General features: G+C 41.0%; 1 protein-coding gene across 1 annotated transcript in view; it reads right to left on the reverse strand.

Annotated features, from left to right (window-relative positions):
• Window positions 1-4,183: 4,183 nt before the first annotated feature.
• Window positions 4,184-19,126, reverse strand: part of DGKQ (diacylglycerol kinase theta) — an 89,550-nt gene continuing 74,607 nt past the window's right edge. The window contains exons 21-25 of the mRNA XM_041486412.1: window positions 15,690-15,836; window positions 14,418-14,529; window positions 12,856-13,008; window positions 11,628-11,751; window positions 4,184-6,900 (exon numbers count right to left, since the gene is read on the reverse strand). Of these exons, the coding sequence (XP_041342346.1) occupies window positions 6,875-6,900; window positions 11,628-11,751; window positions 12,856-13,008; window positions 14,418-14,529; window positions 15,690-15,836 (562 nt within the window). The 3' untranslated portion in view covers window positions 4,184-6,874. The remainder of the gene's footprint in view (window positions 6,901-11,627; window positions 11,752-12,855; window positions 13,009-14,417; window positions 14,530-15,689; window positions 15,837-19,126) is intronic.

Below are 19,126 nucleotides of genomic sequence, written 5' to 3' on the forward strand. Positions count from 1 at the left end.
ATTAAAAGTACATAAGCAAAATCCCCCAAAGAATTCATTCACCACTTCCCCTACGCAGGCAGCTCTTCAGCCATCTCCAGGGGCCCCCTCCCTCCTCACGGTGACTTAGGGACACAAATGCCATCACTCCAAACGTCTCTTTCTTCCTCCTTCTTGCACCCAGATTTAAATACAGAGCATTTTGTCAAATGGCAGTACAAAAAGCAGGAAAGGCCTTGACTCTGTGTAAGCCCTGCTCAAGAATAACTAAAACATCTCTATATTATCAACCCTGTGTGAAGCACAAATCCAAAACACAGCCCCATTCTAGCCACTCTGAAAAAAATACATTCTATCCCAGTAGAAACCAGCACACCCCAACTCACCTCAAGCCAAGCACCACTTAGGCTGGCTGCTGGGCCATGCCTTGGGCTGCCCTGTGTTGCTTTGCAGGCAAATTTCAGAGAGCTAAACTCCCCCTGCCAACTTTCCCTCCGCAGGGGCCTGGGTCCCTTGCACCCTTCCTGTGGCGGGCCACCCCCAGGGCACAGCTTGCCAATGCTCCCCCAGCACGTACCCCCTTCTGGGGGGGAATGGCACCTGCAGAGCAGCACCCCACACCTTTCTGCCGCTCCTCCCAGCAATGCTGTCTGCTGCTCCATGGGCTCACACCCCCACTGGCCTGCGAGACCCAGCAAGACCTGCTGGCAATACAGTTCTCAGCAACCCTGGGAGAGCAATCTTAGAAACCTGTGCCCTCAGAACCGCACCATACTGCCATCAGTTTTCTTCCCCAAACTGATTATAATTTCAGAGGAGGATTACTTAAAGAAAGATGGAACAAGCTTTTAAAGTCCATGAACCAAATAGTTAAAGCATAAACATCTTTGCATAACTACAGCGCATTGTTTCTTTTAAAATAATTTTTAAACCACAGCAATTGCACATCCAGTGTCAGGGCAGTTCCTGAAAGGCTTTCCGAAGTCAGGGGCGGTTCTGCTATCCTCAGTCAGAAAGCAAGAGGGCAGCAACCTCCAGTCTAACAGTGAGTTAACTAGCCAGGAACATCATGAAGTGGTCCGTGCCCAGCAGCAAATGTCCGTGTTTGTGTTAAAAAGGAATTGCCAGAACTAAAGTCCCTGTTGTAGTAGAATGGTACTTGACACTGCTTCATTTTTGTGCCAACACTTATAAAACTTGTCAGACAAGTTTTAGAAGGATATTTGTAATTAAGAGAAACTCAAGCAGCTCCCTCTAACAGGCAGATAAAACTGAGATCTTGGACAGGTTTTAGCAGGATGCAGGTTAGTTTATGACCTGAACTGTTGACACACCACAGTTACAAACTTTAAAAGACTGAAAAAATCCTAAAAATCTTCACTTGTAACCCAAAGAAGCCTGAAAAAGGTGTTAAACGTTTCTAGAGGAGAACAAATATGACAAGCCATTGTAGACTGCAGTAATACAAGAGTGACGACAAGTCCTGTGGCAGGAATGGTTGATGAGGAGTTAGGGAGGTGCCGGTAGGTGCCAAAGACTGGGAAGCTGAAGCGGGAGAGTGCAGAAAAAAATGTGCCACCCAGGCAACTGAAGCAGTCTCCGTTTGTGTAGCAGTTCTGATGGAGTGTCTTTAATTCTGGCATGTCCTAGATGAGTATAATTTTCACACCTTTTTTGCAGCCATGCTGAGACACTGTCAGATGGCGATCTCAGCCTCCTTGAGATTTTTCTGGACTGGAGATGTTGGGGGTTGCCTGTGGGGACTGTGGCTTATGAGATTGAGAGTCAGTCGTAGAAGACTTGCTATCAGCTCTGCTCCATGTTTTGCTGGAGAGGCTGCTTCATCAGAGGACACCAAGCCATTCCTGTGGGACAGAAAAATATGGGAGCAGGACCTTCAATGCAAGGCTGTGTAGTGACCATGTGACTGGATTAATTTGTTTCCATTTCGGCAGTTTGAAGCGGGGTTGGCAAGATCGACATGTCCTTGCTGCTGGGAATGTTTTGTGCCTTCTGATCTGCTTGTGCTTTGGAAATTGCAGCAGGGAAAGCTTCTTTGAGCCAGGAGGTACTGACCTCAAAACAGTGTGCAAATGAGTGGTGTTGTGAGCAACATCCCCAGAAATCCTGGACTGACAGCAGCCTCCTAGTTATCTGGCACAGACTTGAGGGCACTGGTCCAGCAGAGGTGCCAGTGCTTGTCTGTTAGAGTGGCTAATTGTGGTAAACACAGCAAAGGTTGGCTGAGAGGAGCCCTGAAATTGACAGAGCTTGTCCCTTCCTCATTTTCTGGTGTGGAGTGAGGTGTTTGTCTGCAATTTCACTGTGTGTTTTCTGATGCCTACCCCCGTCTCTGCCCCCGATTACAAGGGCCCTGCATTAAGTCACTAGGCTTCCGGTCAGAGCACTTGTCTCTGCAGACTCTGTGCCTCATCTGTGCTGGCTGTTCTACCTCTCTAACCTGTCTATAACCATTGTGTTGCTCTTCGTTTTCCCATCCCTCTCTCTTTCTGTGATTCCCTAGTAGACTCTTAGGCTGGATTTCTTGGTTTCCAGAACCTGAAAGCCAGGTCCTGGATAGACCAATATAGTATGGTGCCAGCTACAAGAGAAGTCTGCGCAAATTGTGAGGGACAGAGATTCATTCAAGAGTGAATGTTGAGCCTTATTAGTTGAAGAGGAGACAAAGTTTGACCCATTTGTATTATTCATATCAAGGCTGCTTGCCTGGAGGTGGGCACCTGCACAGGCACTGCTCTGTCTGCATGGATTTGTGTTCAAGATGCTGATTGCTGATGCCACCACCATTGCATCTTCCAGCATTTGGTTATTCAGACCTGGCAGGAGAGATCAGAGGTGCTGCAGTTGTTCACAACAAGAAAGCATCTGTTTTAGGGCCCAAAGCTGTCATCTGATTATCAATTTGATGTCCAAAATGATTCCATTAGCCCTTAAATTTAATTTCCTTGTGACTTCATTATTTACCTAAAAGGATTTTTTTTTTTAAGCTGTGCTTCAAAGAGTATTGTCTAATTGGTGGCTAAATCCACACTGAAGTTACACTGGGATTTATCATGGTCCAACCCATCCTTCCCATTCTCAGACACCAGTTCCCCTTGATGAGAAAGCGATATAGCCAGATTGCAAGGCACAACCCTGTATAGGCAGGGAGGGACTGCTGGTAGCTGTCTATTCTTCTTACAGTTCTCTCAGCCCAGAGGAGGGCAGGGGTAAAAATAATTTCAAGTTTGGATGTTTTGTGGTTTGTCTTTTTCTTTTCTCTATATGAAGGTCAGTGTTTTGCTTGCTTCCCCTCTTTTCCCAGAACTGTAGCCCCAAACAGAATTTTTCCATGTATGGATTTAAATGTAACTATAGCTGCTTCAGAGCTTGTTGATTTGCAGTCCAGCAAGGAACAGTAAGGTTTTTCCAGAGCTATTAGGACATAACCAAGGCCTCCTTAGTTCTGCAGTCAGTTGTTGAACAGAGCAGGGAGAACCAACTGCTCATTGCCAGAGGCAGCAGGAACACCCCCAGTGGAGGTGTTCAGCCGAGTGCCTCCCCCCCATCCCCAGCCATGAAAGGCAGACCCTAACCTCCAAGGAGGGGTGAACTGTCCACCCACAGTGGGGCAGAGTTTCCACCTGGGCCTGGCTCACTGGACAGCCCTTCCACTTGTCCCAGCTGAGTCCCTCCAATCCAAGGTCCATGAGGTCTGGCCCTTGAGTTGTGCAGGCCAGGTCCACCGCTGTTCACCTGAGCCAAGCACAAGGCTATGTGTGGGCCTGTTACCCACAGCCTGAAAACCAGGTCATGTCTTTCTAGAGAAGGGCAAACAGGGCAATGAATTGTACAAAAAAACCTTGGAAAATCTGCATCATCATTAAAGGAAGTCTGAAGTCTGTGTGCATTAAACTGTGGTGCTATCACAGAAAGACTTTACCAATTACAGTGCTAACCAGAACAATAAGAGTTCTAGAGGTTCTTGAATGTTGCAGGGATCAAATTTAGATGTTGTCTCACAAATGAAAATGTTTGAAATCACACTGTTAGAAGACAGCCATCCTTCCACAGGGCATGACCCAATCTCAAACAGCAAGGCTACAGAATTCCTGTAAAAGCAGTGCCCAGCTGAGATAAAGTATGTTTGTTTCTGCAGAAGTATATTCCGCTATTTTTAAAGCATAACTACTCCACAAGCATCCAGGGTAGAAGAGATGTTGTATTTGTTCACAGCAAATTCTAGTTACAGATCTCTGGAACTTGTAAATAATACTTAGAATACAATTTTTCATATTGGTGCAAAATGTACAGTCAAACACAAAACACGTATTGCAAAATATACATAGAATTTTCTAAGAACAGAACCCAAGGATAAACAGATGTTTAAATATAAGAGAAAAGTCCATATTTTATAAATTACTTTTTAAAAAATCTATTAGTACACTAGGTATGCTTTTTGTAGACAAGTTACCACAATATAGTGACGTCTCATTTGCAAGGCAGACATTGAGAAACAAGTTACATCATTAAAAGCTAGTTATTGAGACCAATCCACAAGTAAATGTGTGATAACACATTACTGGTTTGAGGCACAGAGTGTGGAAACTGTTTTCAACCACTTTAATGCTTATACTTAGGCTGCTTTTTTCTCTGAGAATTAGGCAGATGCACAAAGAATAAGCACTAGACAGTAACTTGTCAGCTTACATTAGTTTATTGGGTCAGGATTATTTATTACTGATGTATTAGAACATTCACAAGAAATGCTATGAGACACCTTAAGAGTATCTTGATAATAAAACAGCATTCATACAACTGTGTAAACTGGATTATTTAAATAACCAGAGGTGAAAAACAGTTATTTAAGCAATAGTTAAGTTATAGTTTGAGAAGAATTAAGATGTCATCAGTCATTTTTAAGTAGGAAAGATGCTGAAATCTATAGTGAATTACAAACTCTAATGCTTTGCATTCAAAGCAGAGATGTTGTCTTCCAATATTTAGAACTTGTAGCTTCAAGATACTGATTGCTGCTAGCTACACCATTGATAACTAAACTATTACAAGGATAACTTTGGGCATGTTTGGAATGCTAGAGTTATACAGCTATTGCTATGCTACAGATCCCCAAATTTTGCTTTAAAATAGCAGTGAAGGCTTTATAAGCACCCAAAAATTACACAATAAATACTCAGTAATACTTCAAGCACCTCTTGCTACCCAATTTGGCAAGATAAGCAGCACTAGGAAATGGATGCCATGGTGAGACAAGATATTAGCAGTTTGACTTGGGCACTCTTGAATTTGTGCCTGCCTGCCTTCAGAAAGCAAAAGAACTTGTGTGGCACACTCTATAATGGTGAGAGAGAGGACTGTAAGTGCCAGTCACCAGACTCACAGCCTCTCTGCAGTCAAGCACAAGGGCAGCCTCTCTGCTCTTCAACCTGCAGTGATCTGTATGGGGAGAAGCTCTGCCTTGTGTGGCTGATGTTTATATGGGGAGTTGCTGCCAGAGGTTAATAGGGGATATGCACAATATAAATTAAGTAATATCTTCTGAAATCAGGTTGTCCCCTAAGTAACACACTTGACCAGTGCAGAGTCACATGCTAAATGGGTATGCTACCAGGAGAGCTCAGAGGGTTAACTACACCAGTAATACTGCCCTATTAAAAAATACTTTGCTTTGGGATAGATCTTTAATATCTACAAACATTTATTTCAAGATTCAACTTTTTCAGCACTGATCTGCTATAAAACCTTCTCATAAATTATCTTCACAAAAAATAAAGTCACTCTTTCAGAAAACATGTTCAATATAACACACTTGTGTCAGTACAAATTCTGCCCTGTGAGTTCATGGCAGAGGAGCCATAACCCACACTGAAATCTCTCCAAAGCAACATAACCAGGACTCTAAAACCAGAAGGCAACAATTCCATTAATTACCATGGTAAGCAGAAACAGTGCTTCCAAAACACATGAAGAGTGCACTGTTTCAGTGGACGTGTATGGGTTTACAATCAATAGTCTCTGTCCTGTAAACATTGAAACCGCCACTCTAACTGCAGGCTAAGGTCAGTAATTTGTATTCATTTCACTGCACTCCACACATACAATGCCTACAACTGCTAAAAAGAAACCACAACAAAACAAAACTATTAAACAGCAAAAGGAATGAAGGCTTTGGGCTGGATGTCTCCTGAAACTAAGTGTCAAATCAGTAAGTGTTGACATTATAAATAAAACTTGAACATTATTTTATGCATTATAGAAGCAGTCTAGTAAAACCTAAAACTTAGAATAGCAGCAAATTTGCTCAAAAACATACACAAACGTTCAGTCAGTCAGCTATAAATACATTCTGCAATGTGAGAAGCCATCTCTATCCCCAAGCAGGCTTTCAAGGAGAACACAGTGTTAGACATGGATGGGGATCAGGAACACTGCAGCCAGAGAAACTCCTAAACAACTGTATTCTACAAACTTGTTCTCATTGTTATCTGAAAGTGCATCTTTGTATCTGTAGAATCATCCCCATATTTACAAAAAAAGTACAAACATTGCAATTTTGCCACACCCTAAGCCTGTCTAACCTGCATTTTCTGTTAAGTGCAAAAAGTATAATGCAGTTATACATATTCTGACGTATATAAGATCAAAGCCTGAAAATGAGGCAACGTTGTCACCGGTGAATCCAAGGCAATTCAGTAGTTGCCAAATCTTTGCTGCAGAGCTGTTAGATGGCTAAAGTAGAAGCTGAAGTAGAAATTAAAGAATAGTCTAAGCCAAACTGACAGAGCAGCATTCAGAGCAGGAACTCCATTCCCCCACTCTCCACACACATTCACCAGCACATGCTCATACCTTCATTACCAGTTTTGGTACAGAGTTAGGCCCAAAGGGCAGGAGGGGAGCCTGGAAGAAATAGGAAGATGTACAGTCACTTTGAAGGTGGTAAGGAAGACTTACGGGGTGCAGGCTGAAAAAGTATCTACTGCCAGTGCACAACTCCAATGAGCCCCCTGTACTGGTGCTGGAATATGGATTGGAGACCGTGCAAGACAGAGCATACCTACAGATGGCACATTATTAAATACATATGCAACCAAATCTGTTGTGTCTTCAACGTAAGCCCTTTCTAAGTGTCACAACAGCTCCTCTTACCTTCTCCTCCCACAAAAAGAGGTTTCATTTGATAATGACGCTTATATGCCAACAGACTGCTACAGAATCACATGCACGCATAAATACTGAGCAATTCGAAACAGCTGACATTCAGATCAAGTACAATATTTGCTCTAAAGACATTAAATCAGTACAATATTTGTAAGAGGGTAACTGTGAAGATTAACAACAATTGTCTATAACAGTTCATTTAGTTTTGTTCCTTAGGTAAGTCTTGCAGTGACAGTTTCTTCCTAGTTTTTTAAAATGCTACAATAGCCATTGCCACTGGTTTTAGACACACAGATACTTGACTAAAATCTAGAAAGAGCAAGCAGAGCTCAAACTGCATACATGCAGAAACTGTACTCTAAATGCAGTTGTGCTTTCACGATATTGCCATCATATCTTGTTGGAAAGTACAAGTCCTGTCTCATGTCCAAAACCGGTGAAAGGAAGATCCAGAAGTGAGTGCTATCAGAATGCTGTAACAGGGCAAAAGCTGTATAATTAGGCACTGTGGAAGGAAATACAATAAGGCGTATTCTTAAAGGGTGTGTGCATATGTATGTACACACATGTATGTACACATATATAAACAAAAGATTTTTGGCAAAATAACGCTTTCATCTAAAACTCAATGCAGTGAAAACACCAGGAATTTAAACTGTACAAATCAAGGGTAAAAGCCATGGGGAAAAAAGCAGCAAATTTTCTGAAGTAGCACCCGTATCTCAGGGATGAGCTTTTGAGTTTTAGTTCTACTAATTCAAGGCAGAGGTAATGTGTTTATCCATCAAAATAGATTTTAACCAACTGACCATCTGCAATAATCTGCAACACTGTGGTATCTGAAAGGAACCAGGGTTTTCAGGACCTTTCTCTCCCCAATGCTGCCAATGCCTAAGTAGGACACTAGTGAAAGGTCAGGAGAGTGTACATCAGCAGGAGAGATGCTAGTTGTGCTGTTTGTGCCTGCCATGGTTTATAGGCAAGGTAAAAAGGCAGGGGAGAGAGGATGAAGGAGTGTGCTCAGGATAGCAAAGAGCCTGCATCTTCCCACTGTCCACAGTTACCGCTCCTGGTCCTGTGTCCCTGATGTTACTTAACACCTATCTTGACAGAACTGAGCCTCTTCCCCAATACTTTTGTTGCTGCATTATTTTAAGTACTTGGCCATGTGACCACTAGGCTCTCACACAATACTACTCAAACAATCAGTATGGAGAACAATATATCTGCCCACTGTCACAGAAATGATACTGCATTGTTATGTTCAGTGGAAAGGCTAAGTCTAAATGTTTCATATTAACTGCAAAGAGTTACCCCCTCCCTTCATGCAGGCCTTGCATACCATGGAAGAAAATATTAGGCCTTCTCAGACACCATATGCAATGAAAATGTGAGAAAAAACATATACACACACATACATCTAGTCTTGATAAAATGGCCTTTACAGAACCTGAAACTAGAATATCTTAATAGAGGGGTTAATGAGTGAGTTTCTCCTTTTAAGAGCTTTACAGGGAATTTCCTACCTCAAATGAATCTGGTTTTGTGATCAAAACACATTAAGCCTCATCTTTTGATGCACAGAGCCCTTATATACTAAGTGTTTTTCTTAAGCTATGTTTTCATTCCAGTGTGGCACTCATCTGCTCAAATACATGGCAGTTGGTTTCCGGGGGAAAAAAAAAAGGGAACAAAACTCAAAGCCTTCTTGTCCTCTACCAGGATGCCCTCTGGAAGCTAGGAAGAGATTACACTCATACTTCAGAGTCACCTTGCTACCATGATGCTATCCCAAAACAGGCTTTTACAGAGTTTCACGGATGGGAAATCTCCACAAAGAATATGCCAAAGCAATGGGCCCTCTGATTAAAATATTGTGACCTGTGAGTTTCATGTTATTTCAGATAACAGATACAGAGCAAAAGGAGAGACAGACAGGTCCTTAACAAGCCAAGAACTTGAAACACTGTCAGCTACACAATGCAGGATTATATATGCCTGGAAAAACAGTAAGACAGCCTTATTTATTTGGGCTGCTGAAGACAGTCAGTACCAGAAATCTTAAAATGTATGCATGTTTTCTGTAACAATAAGCCCAGCTTCCATTACTGAGTCAGCAACAGGAAAGTAGACCATGCATTCTTTCTGCGGTCCCAAAGATACAAAGCAGTTTCTCTCTCTTTCTAGACTATTATGAAGCAGCAGCCTGTTCCAGATTTCCTCTCTAATTTGTGAGCTTCATTCAGAGTGCGCACATCCTGAAATACCATACTTGATCCTCCCTACTTGTAATGCTGGTACCAGGATGCCAGAAGAGGTCCAGCTGACCCCTCATGCCCAGGTTCTAAAGAAGACAGCCCTGTGTTTAATGATCTGGACAAGGCTTTTAGCTCTGTACTATGCAAACTATTTCCTTCATAGCATCAGTCCAGTTTTCATGTTGAATGAAAGTGAAGTTATAGTCCACACTGTGGGACCTGAAGAACATCCCCAAATTTAAATTAAGAATTTAAACAATTAAGAAAAGGTTTCACTGAAAACAGAAATCATTCCTCCAACTGCGTCTCTACCAGAAAACTGAGCAGGAATCACTAGATTGAAAGGAGAAGCTGCAGGCATCTGCCATTTTTCCATAGCTTTTTTGTCTTTCTTTATAGCTTTAGCTGCATCATTCTGTTGCTATAGATGACAATTCATACCCTCGTTGTACTGTGACCAGAAAGTAGAAAGTACATGTAATGGTCAGCTGTTGCTGAAGCTGTCACAGTGCTAGGAGTACAGACTCATCAATGAGACCCAGCAATAACTGCCTCAGCATGTAACTGGCTCCATCACAAAACAGCTTTTGCATATTTCAGAGTTATACTTAAGTCCCCCAAAGCAGCTAGAGATGTTTTTCTAGACACACTGGCAACAGGAATGCTCCTAAGGCTAACGCTCAAGTTGTTACTGTGCAACAGAGAACAAGTAAGCCTACCATATAGCTAAGCAGGCTCTAGCCAACATGGCTTAAGCAGCTCCAAGCAGCAGATGCATGGAAGTGGCAAAATCTTGCAGGCCCCATCCCCCGCCCACAAGTGGCTCACAGAGCCCTTTGTGTATGATGTTGACCAAAAGGGAAAGGTTCAGTTCCTGGGGAACCACAGTGAGATGAGACAGCAGAGATGTGAGTGAAGAACAAGACGATGATAGCCTATAGATGGATAGCACATCTGGATGGTGTATGGCAGGTGTGTGGCTGCTCCAGCGCCAGTCTCCAGCACAAAGCTGTAAAAGTACTGGATCACCACAGCTTCAGCAGATGGGTAAACACAGAGACGTGGCCTCACAGGAACTGATGAAGAAACAGCCTCTGAAGAGCACACACTCATCCAAGTGAGAAAAGACAGTCATTGTGTCCCTGGGCCCACACCTAGTAATACCCACAAAGAAGCCTAATGAGGTAAGTGAATTTTCATGACGAGTCTTGCATTCCCAGTTATTTGAAGCCTAGATGCTAAGGCTCCTCAGTAAAGCTATGCTGTATATCAGTTCAGCTCTAACATATGACTGTGCTAATTTACTTAATTGAACACTAAGTGGTACTTCTTTTAACCTTATTAATGATGATTCTTGAGCTTGCTGTTATATAACAAATTCACTAAAATGAAACAACAAGATTCATTAAAATGAAACAACAAAAGTAAAGTCAAGACAAAAGAGTCTGGTGTCAAAGTTAATGGTTTCAGTGATAAAAAAGAATTGATATAACATACTATTGCCTTGGGTATTCTTGTTCCTTTTTTATTTTAAGAGTTGTGGCTGATGAAATTCAAATGCCTTTTAAAACCGGCTTTGGCTGAATAATGAGAAACTAAGCTACAGTTGAAAAATTGCTCTACAGTCCAAAATTGCTGTCCAAATACTGTTGAAGTAAATGCTCTGAAATATTTTGACTCAACTGTTCTAGCACTTTCTCTCTTCCCAGTGCTGGGATCCTTTTACAGAAATAATCTCTCCTGTGTTTTGTGTTTTCTCTTTACACTTGTACTGTTTCAGCTGTGCTATTTGGATGATCTAAGGAGCTCTCAGCAGCTCATGGTTTTGCCTTTTTTTGGTTAGGATGCTATTGTGAGCATTAAAGGAACACATTTTCAGTTACAGAACAATTAAAAAAATTATCTATGGAATTATTTTCTTTAAGAATGAACTGGGAGGAGGGAAGGATTTTTTGTGAAGGCAAATGCAGAAATCTCAGCATCTTGGAATCTCTGTTTGGCTGGGAAACAGCTTACAGAAAAGCAACCCCAAGTAAACATTTCAGATGAGACAAGTGGTACATAATAGTTATTTGTGACAATGAGGTACTATCTTTGAAATACAAAGAAGAACCCAGTACTATCAAAATGTAATGAAAGGCACGCTCATAGGCAACACTCTTCACGACTTGTCTGCACTCGGTTTTACTGGACCGGGGTGGTATCTACCATAGGTATGAACACAGGTCTCCCCTTTGCGTCCTCCTTCAGAGACTGACGTGCTATCCACTTTCATCTCTTTCAGGCTTCCAGTTTTTTTCTGCTTCTGCTTGGATTTTTTCAACATATGGACCTAAAATTGAAAAATTTAAAAGAAGGTGAGTATTAAAATATCTGTAGTCATCAATTAGCTGATCTAAGGCAACAAACTAATAACCAAGTAAAAAGCTGAACTGCAACAGAAAAACATATAAATACACAACTAACTGGTGCACCAATCCTTGTAAAGCTATAGGACTTACTGCTTTTTTTACATAAACATATGCACGTTATGTATATGTATGTGTGTGCATATATATTCCTGTACACACATATGTATATATATACACCCATAAATAGAGATAACTAGTCAGTAACTTGGTAGAAGAAGAAGAAATGTTTCTTACTGAAGGACAAGTTAGGTTTGCTCTCTCTCTCTGTCTTTCCTTTACCCTTCCACTTCTACTCATGAAAAGAACAAAGTTTTAACATATTCTGAAACTTTGAGGTATGGCCCTCTCTTTCACTTCTCCTCAGCAAGGGCAATTGTTCTGGTACCCCTCCCAGTACAGCTACATATCCTTTGAGCTTGCCTACAGCAGCATATGTCTGTGAGTTGAAAAGGCATCCCTCAGGTAGCAGGCAAATGTGCAGACTGGTGTGTACCGCAGTCACCTACTGCAAAATGTTTATTTCACAATTTCAAAGTCAATAGAGAAGTTAAATTCTTAGGGAGCTGATGCTGTGTTTTATGTACACATTGAGATAATCAAGAAAAAACAGACACTGATTACCCAAGTCTTTTTCACAGGCCTTGCTCCTCTTTTATTAATTTTCCTTCTTTGCTACTACTGTCTGACAGACCTTGCCTTCTCCAGTAGACTGATTCCTACCTCGCACACTGCACTACTACCACTGCCCTGCTTCAAGAAAAGCAACACTGCCTGCAGATCTCAATACAGAGGAAAAATCGGATCACTAGGCCAAACCTCAGGGACTATTTTTTAAACATGAGCCTCATCTGAGCCACTGGAGAGAGCCCTCAAACTGTCCTCTTTAGAAATTGCTGTCTCAGTTACCACACAGTGCTAAGCAGCTCCTTTGGGGTTAAGCATGAGAACACAGATAAGAAAGATAATACGGTAACATCCAGTGCACGAACAAAGTCAAATTGCTAAGAGAAACCTACACCCAGTACCTTTGGTCCTGCAGCAGAAATTATAATCTGGCCAGGGGCCTGAATCCAGGGCTCTCCATCAACTTGAACTGGAATTGGCTTTAGGAGTGTTACACGGAAATACGAGCCTTGAGCTATGCGGATTCCTGATCGAAAACCACCTTGGACTTGACCCTGTTAGGGAATAAAAGCCAGGATATCAATCACCCCAACTAACAAGAAGTACAAATACTAGCTGCAGTTAAATTGGGTGGATATTATTTTATTCTCACCTGACATTTTAAGTTTCAGCTAAAAAACTGCTTAGGCAAAACTAGGATGGCCTTTACTACCCCAACATTATTTCAGCTACTCCAGGAAGGAGGACTCCCCTGCAGGCTGCAGGAGGCAAAACAATTTCCGAAGCAAAGCTGTTTGTATGCAAAGGTTGGCCAAGCAGCATGCACTCACAAAGGTCTTGTTTGCTTTGGCTTCCCCCTCTGAAACACAGTAAATACTTCTACAAAACACCTAATTATACACACAGACTTCAGCACATGTGAAATTCCAAAGTCTAAAAGCAGTTTATTAATCAGAGAGAGTTCTTCCAAACTCAACTCCAAATGTGGGAGTAAAAACCTTAATATCACAAATCTAAAGCACAGGTTTGTTAAAATTTATACTCCAAAGCTGCTTCTACTTTCACAGAAGATTTAAGGATCTCTACCAAAACAACTCTTTAGTGTATTTTAGAAGATCTAAATTACAAAATAAAGTTGACCATCACCAAAAATTGAGCTCCACAAAATTTAAGCACCCACATTTCCATTTCTGGCAGTTTTATGGATTAGTTATCTCTAGTTACCTGACTACATATACTTTTTCAGAAGCAGATTTCTTTAAATAGTGGTAAGATATGAAGACAAAAATAACCTACCATCCCACAGGAGTGTGTTACTAATAGCAAACCATTGTAAAAATATGTAATATACATGAAAGAATTAAAAAAATAATTGCCTAAGTTGAGTCACACTATTCTTTGCAGAACAGCATACCACCTACTTGATGTAGCAATCAAATCAAGAGCAGCAAGTATCAAATTCTCAGTGACATGTGTTGGAAAGCCTGTGGCAGATAATGATAAAGCAACCTGTCTTGATGGAATCTCCACTGTGACTGTGATGAGGTATAACAAGACTTTCTCAAATACACTAGGTGAAGGGTGCATGTTTTTGTAATATTAGAATAAAATCTTGTTTTCATCCCATGAACCATTCCATTTGGACACCATGATACCTGTTATGAGAAAGCTAGTGCATTACATAATACATACATATATTTGTATTTTATATATACATATATATTGCATTTTATATATCTATATATATATTCACATATGTATGTTTCTCTACTTGGTTCAAAGTCTAGCTAAGTCATGAAGCATTTCCCCATGGATTTTTAACTACTTCTCAGTTCCTATTACTTCTTCTTACCCAAACTTAACAAACAGGCGTAACTGCACTTGCAATGCACTGTTTGTCAAGGAAACAAGCCTGTCCCATAAAATGCATGTTTCTTCCGCGCTTCCTGGGATGCCAACTCACCATGTGAACAACGCCAGTCACACCAACCACTTCCAGCAGGCCGTCATCGATGCGTGGCTTCTCAAAGCGGTTGTCACTTTCAGACCCCCAGAGGTCGGCCCCAGAGCCCCAGCTGTGTGGAGAGCACACCGGTGACCACCTGTGGTCTGCCCCCAGGCATGCTCCCTGGTGCCCTGCTAAGGTGGCTGGTTTCTCAGGCTTCAAAAGCTACACACTGTGCTTCCCCACCAGCTGGAGGGAACAGTTTTTCTGCATTCTAAAAGCAGGAACTCTTTTTCTAAAATCTGGAAGAATTTTTATCAGATCTTTTAGTAGTAAAAGGAGCAAAGTAAATAGTTTCAGTTGGAAACAAAAGGTGTAAATAGGAAGAAGGTAACTCTGTGGAGTTTTAGTTTGCTGGGAAATAAAGGTTACAGCTAAACTAACCCTTAATTTTCAAGACTAAAGAACGTAATATAGCTCTTAATGGTCTTGACAACATTCACGGAAGTTACTGAAGAGAAATTAAAGCTAAAACAATTATCAACATTTCATTCTTGTACCTGGCTAAAGCACTTGTAGTTAAGCTGATATTCATGCACTTCAGTCCTCTGAAATGCTCCTGACAATTTAAACCATACTGCTTTTTGTGCAGTACTGACCCTTCCCACTCAAATCACTTGCTTACTGTTCTGGCACATGAACTACTCATCACTTAACTGGGATCTTTTCTTCTCCACAGCTCTCATGTGCAATGTATTTGTGTACATGTAAAAAGGAGCATTTGAATAAAACATTTTCAGACTGAAACACAGAGATACAGGTTGTTTAAGACAAGATGGTACTTGAAATAATAATAGTATGATAGGACTAATTACCTGCTGGTTTTGTGCAAACAAAAAACCTGCTTCTATCAACATCACATCTAAGGAAGCCAGATCTCCTGTGGAATTACACAACAGTTACTCTAGCTCCCTGCAGGTGTCAAGGAAGCACTCACAGACCTATAAAGGTATCTGAACTGTGCTCTTCCATGGCTACCCAGGCAGCATCACACACTCCATGTATATTGACCAACTGCCTGTAGGACCTGGGCAGTGTTTGACACTGAAATCCTGGCCTTCACTGCAGGAACTGCTTAGGTACCCAGTCCCCAGCATGTCAGAAAGTGTGTGCAGATTGTCATTGATCCTGTTACCTAACCATTTGGCACTTGATGATCAAATACCGAGCGGCAATTCTACAAGCACAGTCCAGCATGCACCCACAAGGGATCCTTCCTCTTCTTTTTACCTGGGTATATTAATAAAGATGAGTCCTTCTATACTTGGTAACTCCACCTCGTGCTGGTCCACTTGCAGCTTTATGTCCTTGTGAAGGTTTCTAGTGTGACTTATCTTCTGCAGTCCAACTTTCACGTAAACTCCCTTGTTGTGAAACCTGGAGCAGACAAGGATCTTGTAACTAAAAGGTAAGACCCGACAAAGCACTCTTCCCTGTATGTATACCACTATTGTCCTCTAGCAGGTATATTTAAAGAGTTTTTCAATTACAACTAATTTCAAATTCTTCTAGCTTTACTGCATAAAAACAAAGCATAAACCATGAACTACTACCTTACATACCTTTAGTTAAGGGATGATTCTGCTGTTGAGGCATGTGCAGATTGTGAAATTTTATTACAGAAAAACTGTCCCTCCTTCAAGCATTGCCTGAATACAATGCTTCTTTGAAATGTAAACTCCTGGGCTGGAAGATTACATTTTTGATTAAGACTTAGAGGTCATCATGACCAATTTTAAATTGTTTTCTCAAGCAATGCTACAATACTTACGGCAAAAAAACATTTGAAAATCTTTGCTTTACACATTCCTAATTAATTTGAAATATACTTAGCTTCAGAAACTTAAAACAGGCTTAGTAATCTCAACTTGTGACAGAGCTCTAACATCTCTAATTTTAGAATAAAAAAGATGAAGATTTTTATGGCATCCCTAGAAATGGCAAAATATTTTAAGAATAACATAAACAAAAGATAGTTAAACACACAGACTATTTTCTTCTATAATGGAAACCTTTGGATGCATGGCCTTCAGGGCAACCTTAAAATAAAAAACATAAATTTCCATTATTTTACCCTACTAGTACATGGGTGTCATTGGAATTCAACTCTGCAAAATCTCTCTAGCATTACGTCTAAATAGCGTAGACATTAAAGCGGGGAAGACAGCCAATGCAGGTTACAGCCAAATCTTCAGAGAGAGACTCTTCAGGTTTTTCAGTCATCTTAAATTATTACATTGGGAATGCTTAGTCCTATGTCCTAACAGTTTAAAATAGCACCAAGTTAAAGGTACCTCATGTAATGACATTCAACATACACTTCTGCTCCATGCAAGATTGTGTCTATGCTAAGACAGCTTTTGTCTAATTTGGGTACAACTGAAAAATACTGGAATATCAGTAGGAAACACAACACTTGAAATATCCCCAAGAAGTATTAATTTTTGTTGCATGAAGAAGGAAGCCATCAGAAACTGAAAGAATAATTCACAGTGCCCTAACTGAAGAACAGTTGTATATCTCTGTTAAACAAGTCTAAGCTTGCATTAAATTGCGCAAAATATTCTCCCAAACCTTGCATTTAGGAAACTGCTTGCCATGGCAATCTCCTGCCATTTTGGATGGTACAAGTAATATGTGATCTCTTCTGTAGTATGCAATCCTAAAGACTGCTCCAGGATCCCCTGGGAATGACTTGGATGAAGAGCCAGATGCCTCCTCAGCAAGTTCACTGACAACACAAAGTTGGGAGGACTGGCTGATACCCCAGACAGCTCTGCAGCTGTTCAGAGGGACCTTGACAGGCTGGAGAGATGGGCAGATGAGAAACAATCTGAAATGCAACAGAATGTCCTGCACCTAGGAAAAATAATCACATGAACCAGCACAGGCTGGGGGCAATCTGCTGGAAGGCAGCTGTGAGGAGAAGGACCTGGTGCTTCTGGTGAACCACAAGCTGTCCATGTCCATGTGTCCTGGAGGCAAAGAAGCCAATCGGATCCTGGGTGCATTAGGAAGAGCATCACTTGCAGGTCGAGGGAGGTGATCCTACCCCTCTGCTCAGCCCTGGTGAAGTACATCTTCAGTCTGTGTCCAGTTTTGGGCTCCTCAGTACAAGAGAGACATGGAGCTCCAGGAGTGGGTCAAGTGAAGGACAACAAAGATTATTAAGGGACTGGAGCAGGCAAAGGTAAATATCATGTGTCAGCACTGTTAGCATGCACAAGCTTTTGGCTTCTGCAAAATGTACCTCAGTATCAATTCATTATTTCATGTTTCCTTTTCAGGAGTATATAGTCCTTTAGATATGGAGAAAAAAAAATTAATTATTTTTTCCACAAGTGCTTCAAGTCACCCTGCAAGAATGATACCAAGACATTGTCCACTGCACTATGGAGGCTGCACACTGGAAAATGACTGAGATGAAGATGACAGGGATGAAAAGCACACAGGGCAATAGCAATCAAAGTATATCCCTTAAATGCAGTGGCAATAAGAAGAAGATGCATATTTTGAAATGCTGCAGCTTTGCAAACAAGGAGTAGTATATTTTGAAGAAAGAATGAACATAACTTGTACATTATATTAACTACACAAGTCCATCTAGAAAAGTTCCACGTACAGAACAGATACTGCCGTACACAAACTTATTGCCTGATTTTACTATCTATGTCAGGTAGTAAACTCAAGTCAAGGTAGTTTTACTACCTTGACTCCCACAGTCAAGTGTATTGAAAATGCAAACCAGTGGCTAATAGCATCTTATGTACCAGGAGCCACCTATATTTACATCAAGAACTGTATTAGTCAGTTTTTAAGAAAAGCACCATGAGCAATGCCTGTAATGACAGGCGGAACACTACAAGATAGGTTGGATTACACATCATTGCACTCATAATTGGTCAGAGAATATTTTTGAAAGTTACAGTTTTAACACTGCATAGTTGTAACTGGCTGTAACTCTGGCAACCAAGAGACAATTTAGAAGGCATTTAATCACAAACATAGAGGAAAGCAAACAAAACCAGTTTCTATAAGGAATTACTGATTAATTACACAGACATGATTTCTTCTGCTCATCAATTTCAGCAATTATGGGAAAAAGTCCCAATACTGGTTGATGTGCATGCCAGAGAGGAGGAAGATAAGATCTCTGTCAACACATTTTTAGTAACATTCTCATTTGAGATACAGAGAGTTTTTTATCCTTAGTATCAGCATGCAGGTGCTGCAACAGCACTAGGCAAAACAAGAAAAGGTACAGTAGAAGTCCTGAACACTTCTGAACAGTGCTTATTGCTCATGTAGTAGCACTGCCCTCACTCTTGCTAAAGGCTTTGAGCAAAAGATATTTCCACTATCTCAAAATTTCACTAAACTCAACAGTGCAGCTACTGGCAACTAAGAATACTGAATAACAATGATATGGCTTCCAAAAACTGCTTTGGTGCTCTCTCAGTAGAGGAAAAAAAAACCCCAAACCATACCCAAACCAACAAAACACAGGAATTTTGTGTCTATGACTTCCTGGCTAGCTTAATTCCTCCTTGTCCCAGCTCTGTCACAAGCAGTATTAGTGGATACCTGTAGCATTTAAGATTATCATTTGCAGTGTAAATTGGAAGTAATGCATCACCACAGAATTGACCTTCATACCTAGTTTCCCC

Source organism: Pyrgilauda ruficollis, unplaced genomic scaffold, assembly GCF_017590135.1.
Source record: "Pyrgilauda ruficollis isolate IOZ18807 unplaced genomic scaffold, ASM1759013v1 scaffold76, whole genome shotgun sequence".
Taxonomy (NCBI): Eukaryota; Metazoa; Chordata; class Aves; order Passeriformes; family Passeridae; genus Pyrgilauda; species Pyrgilauda ruficollis.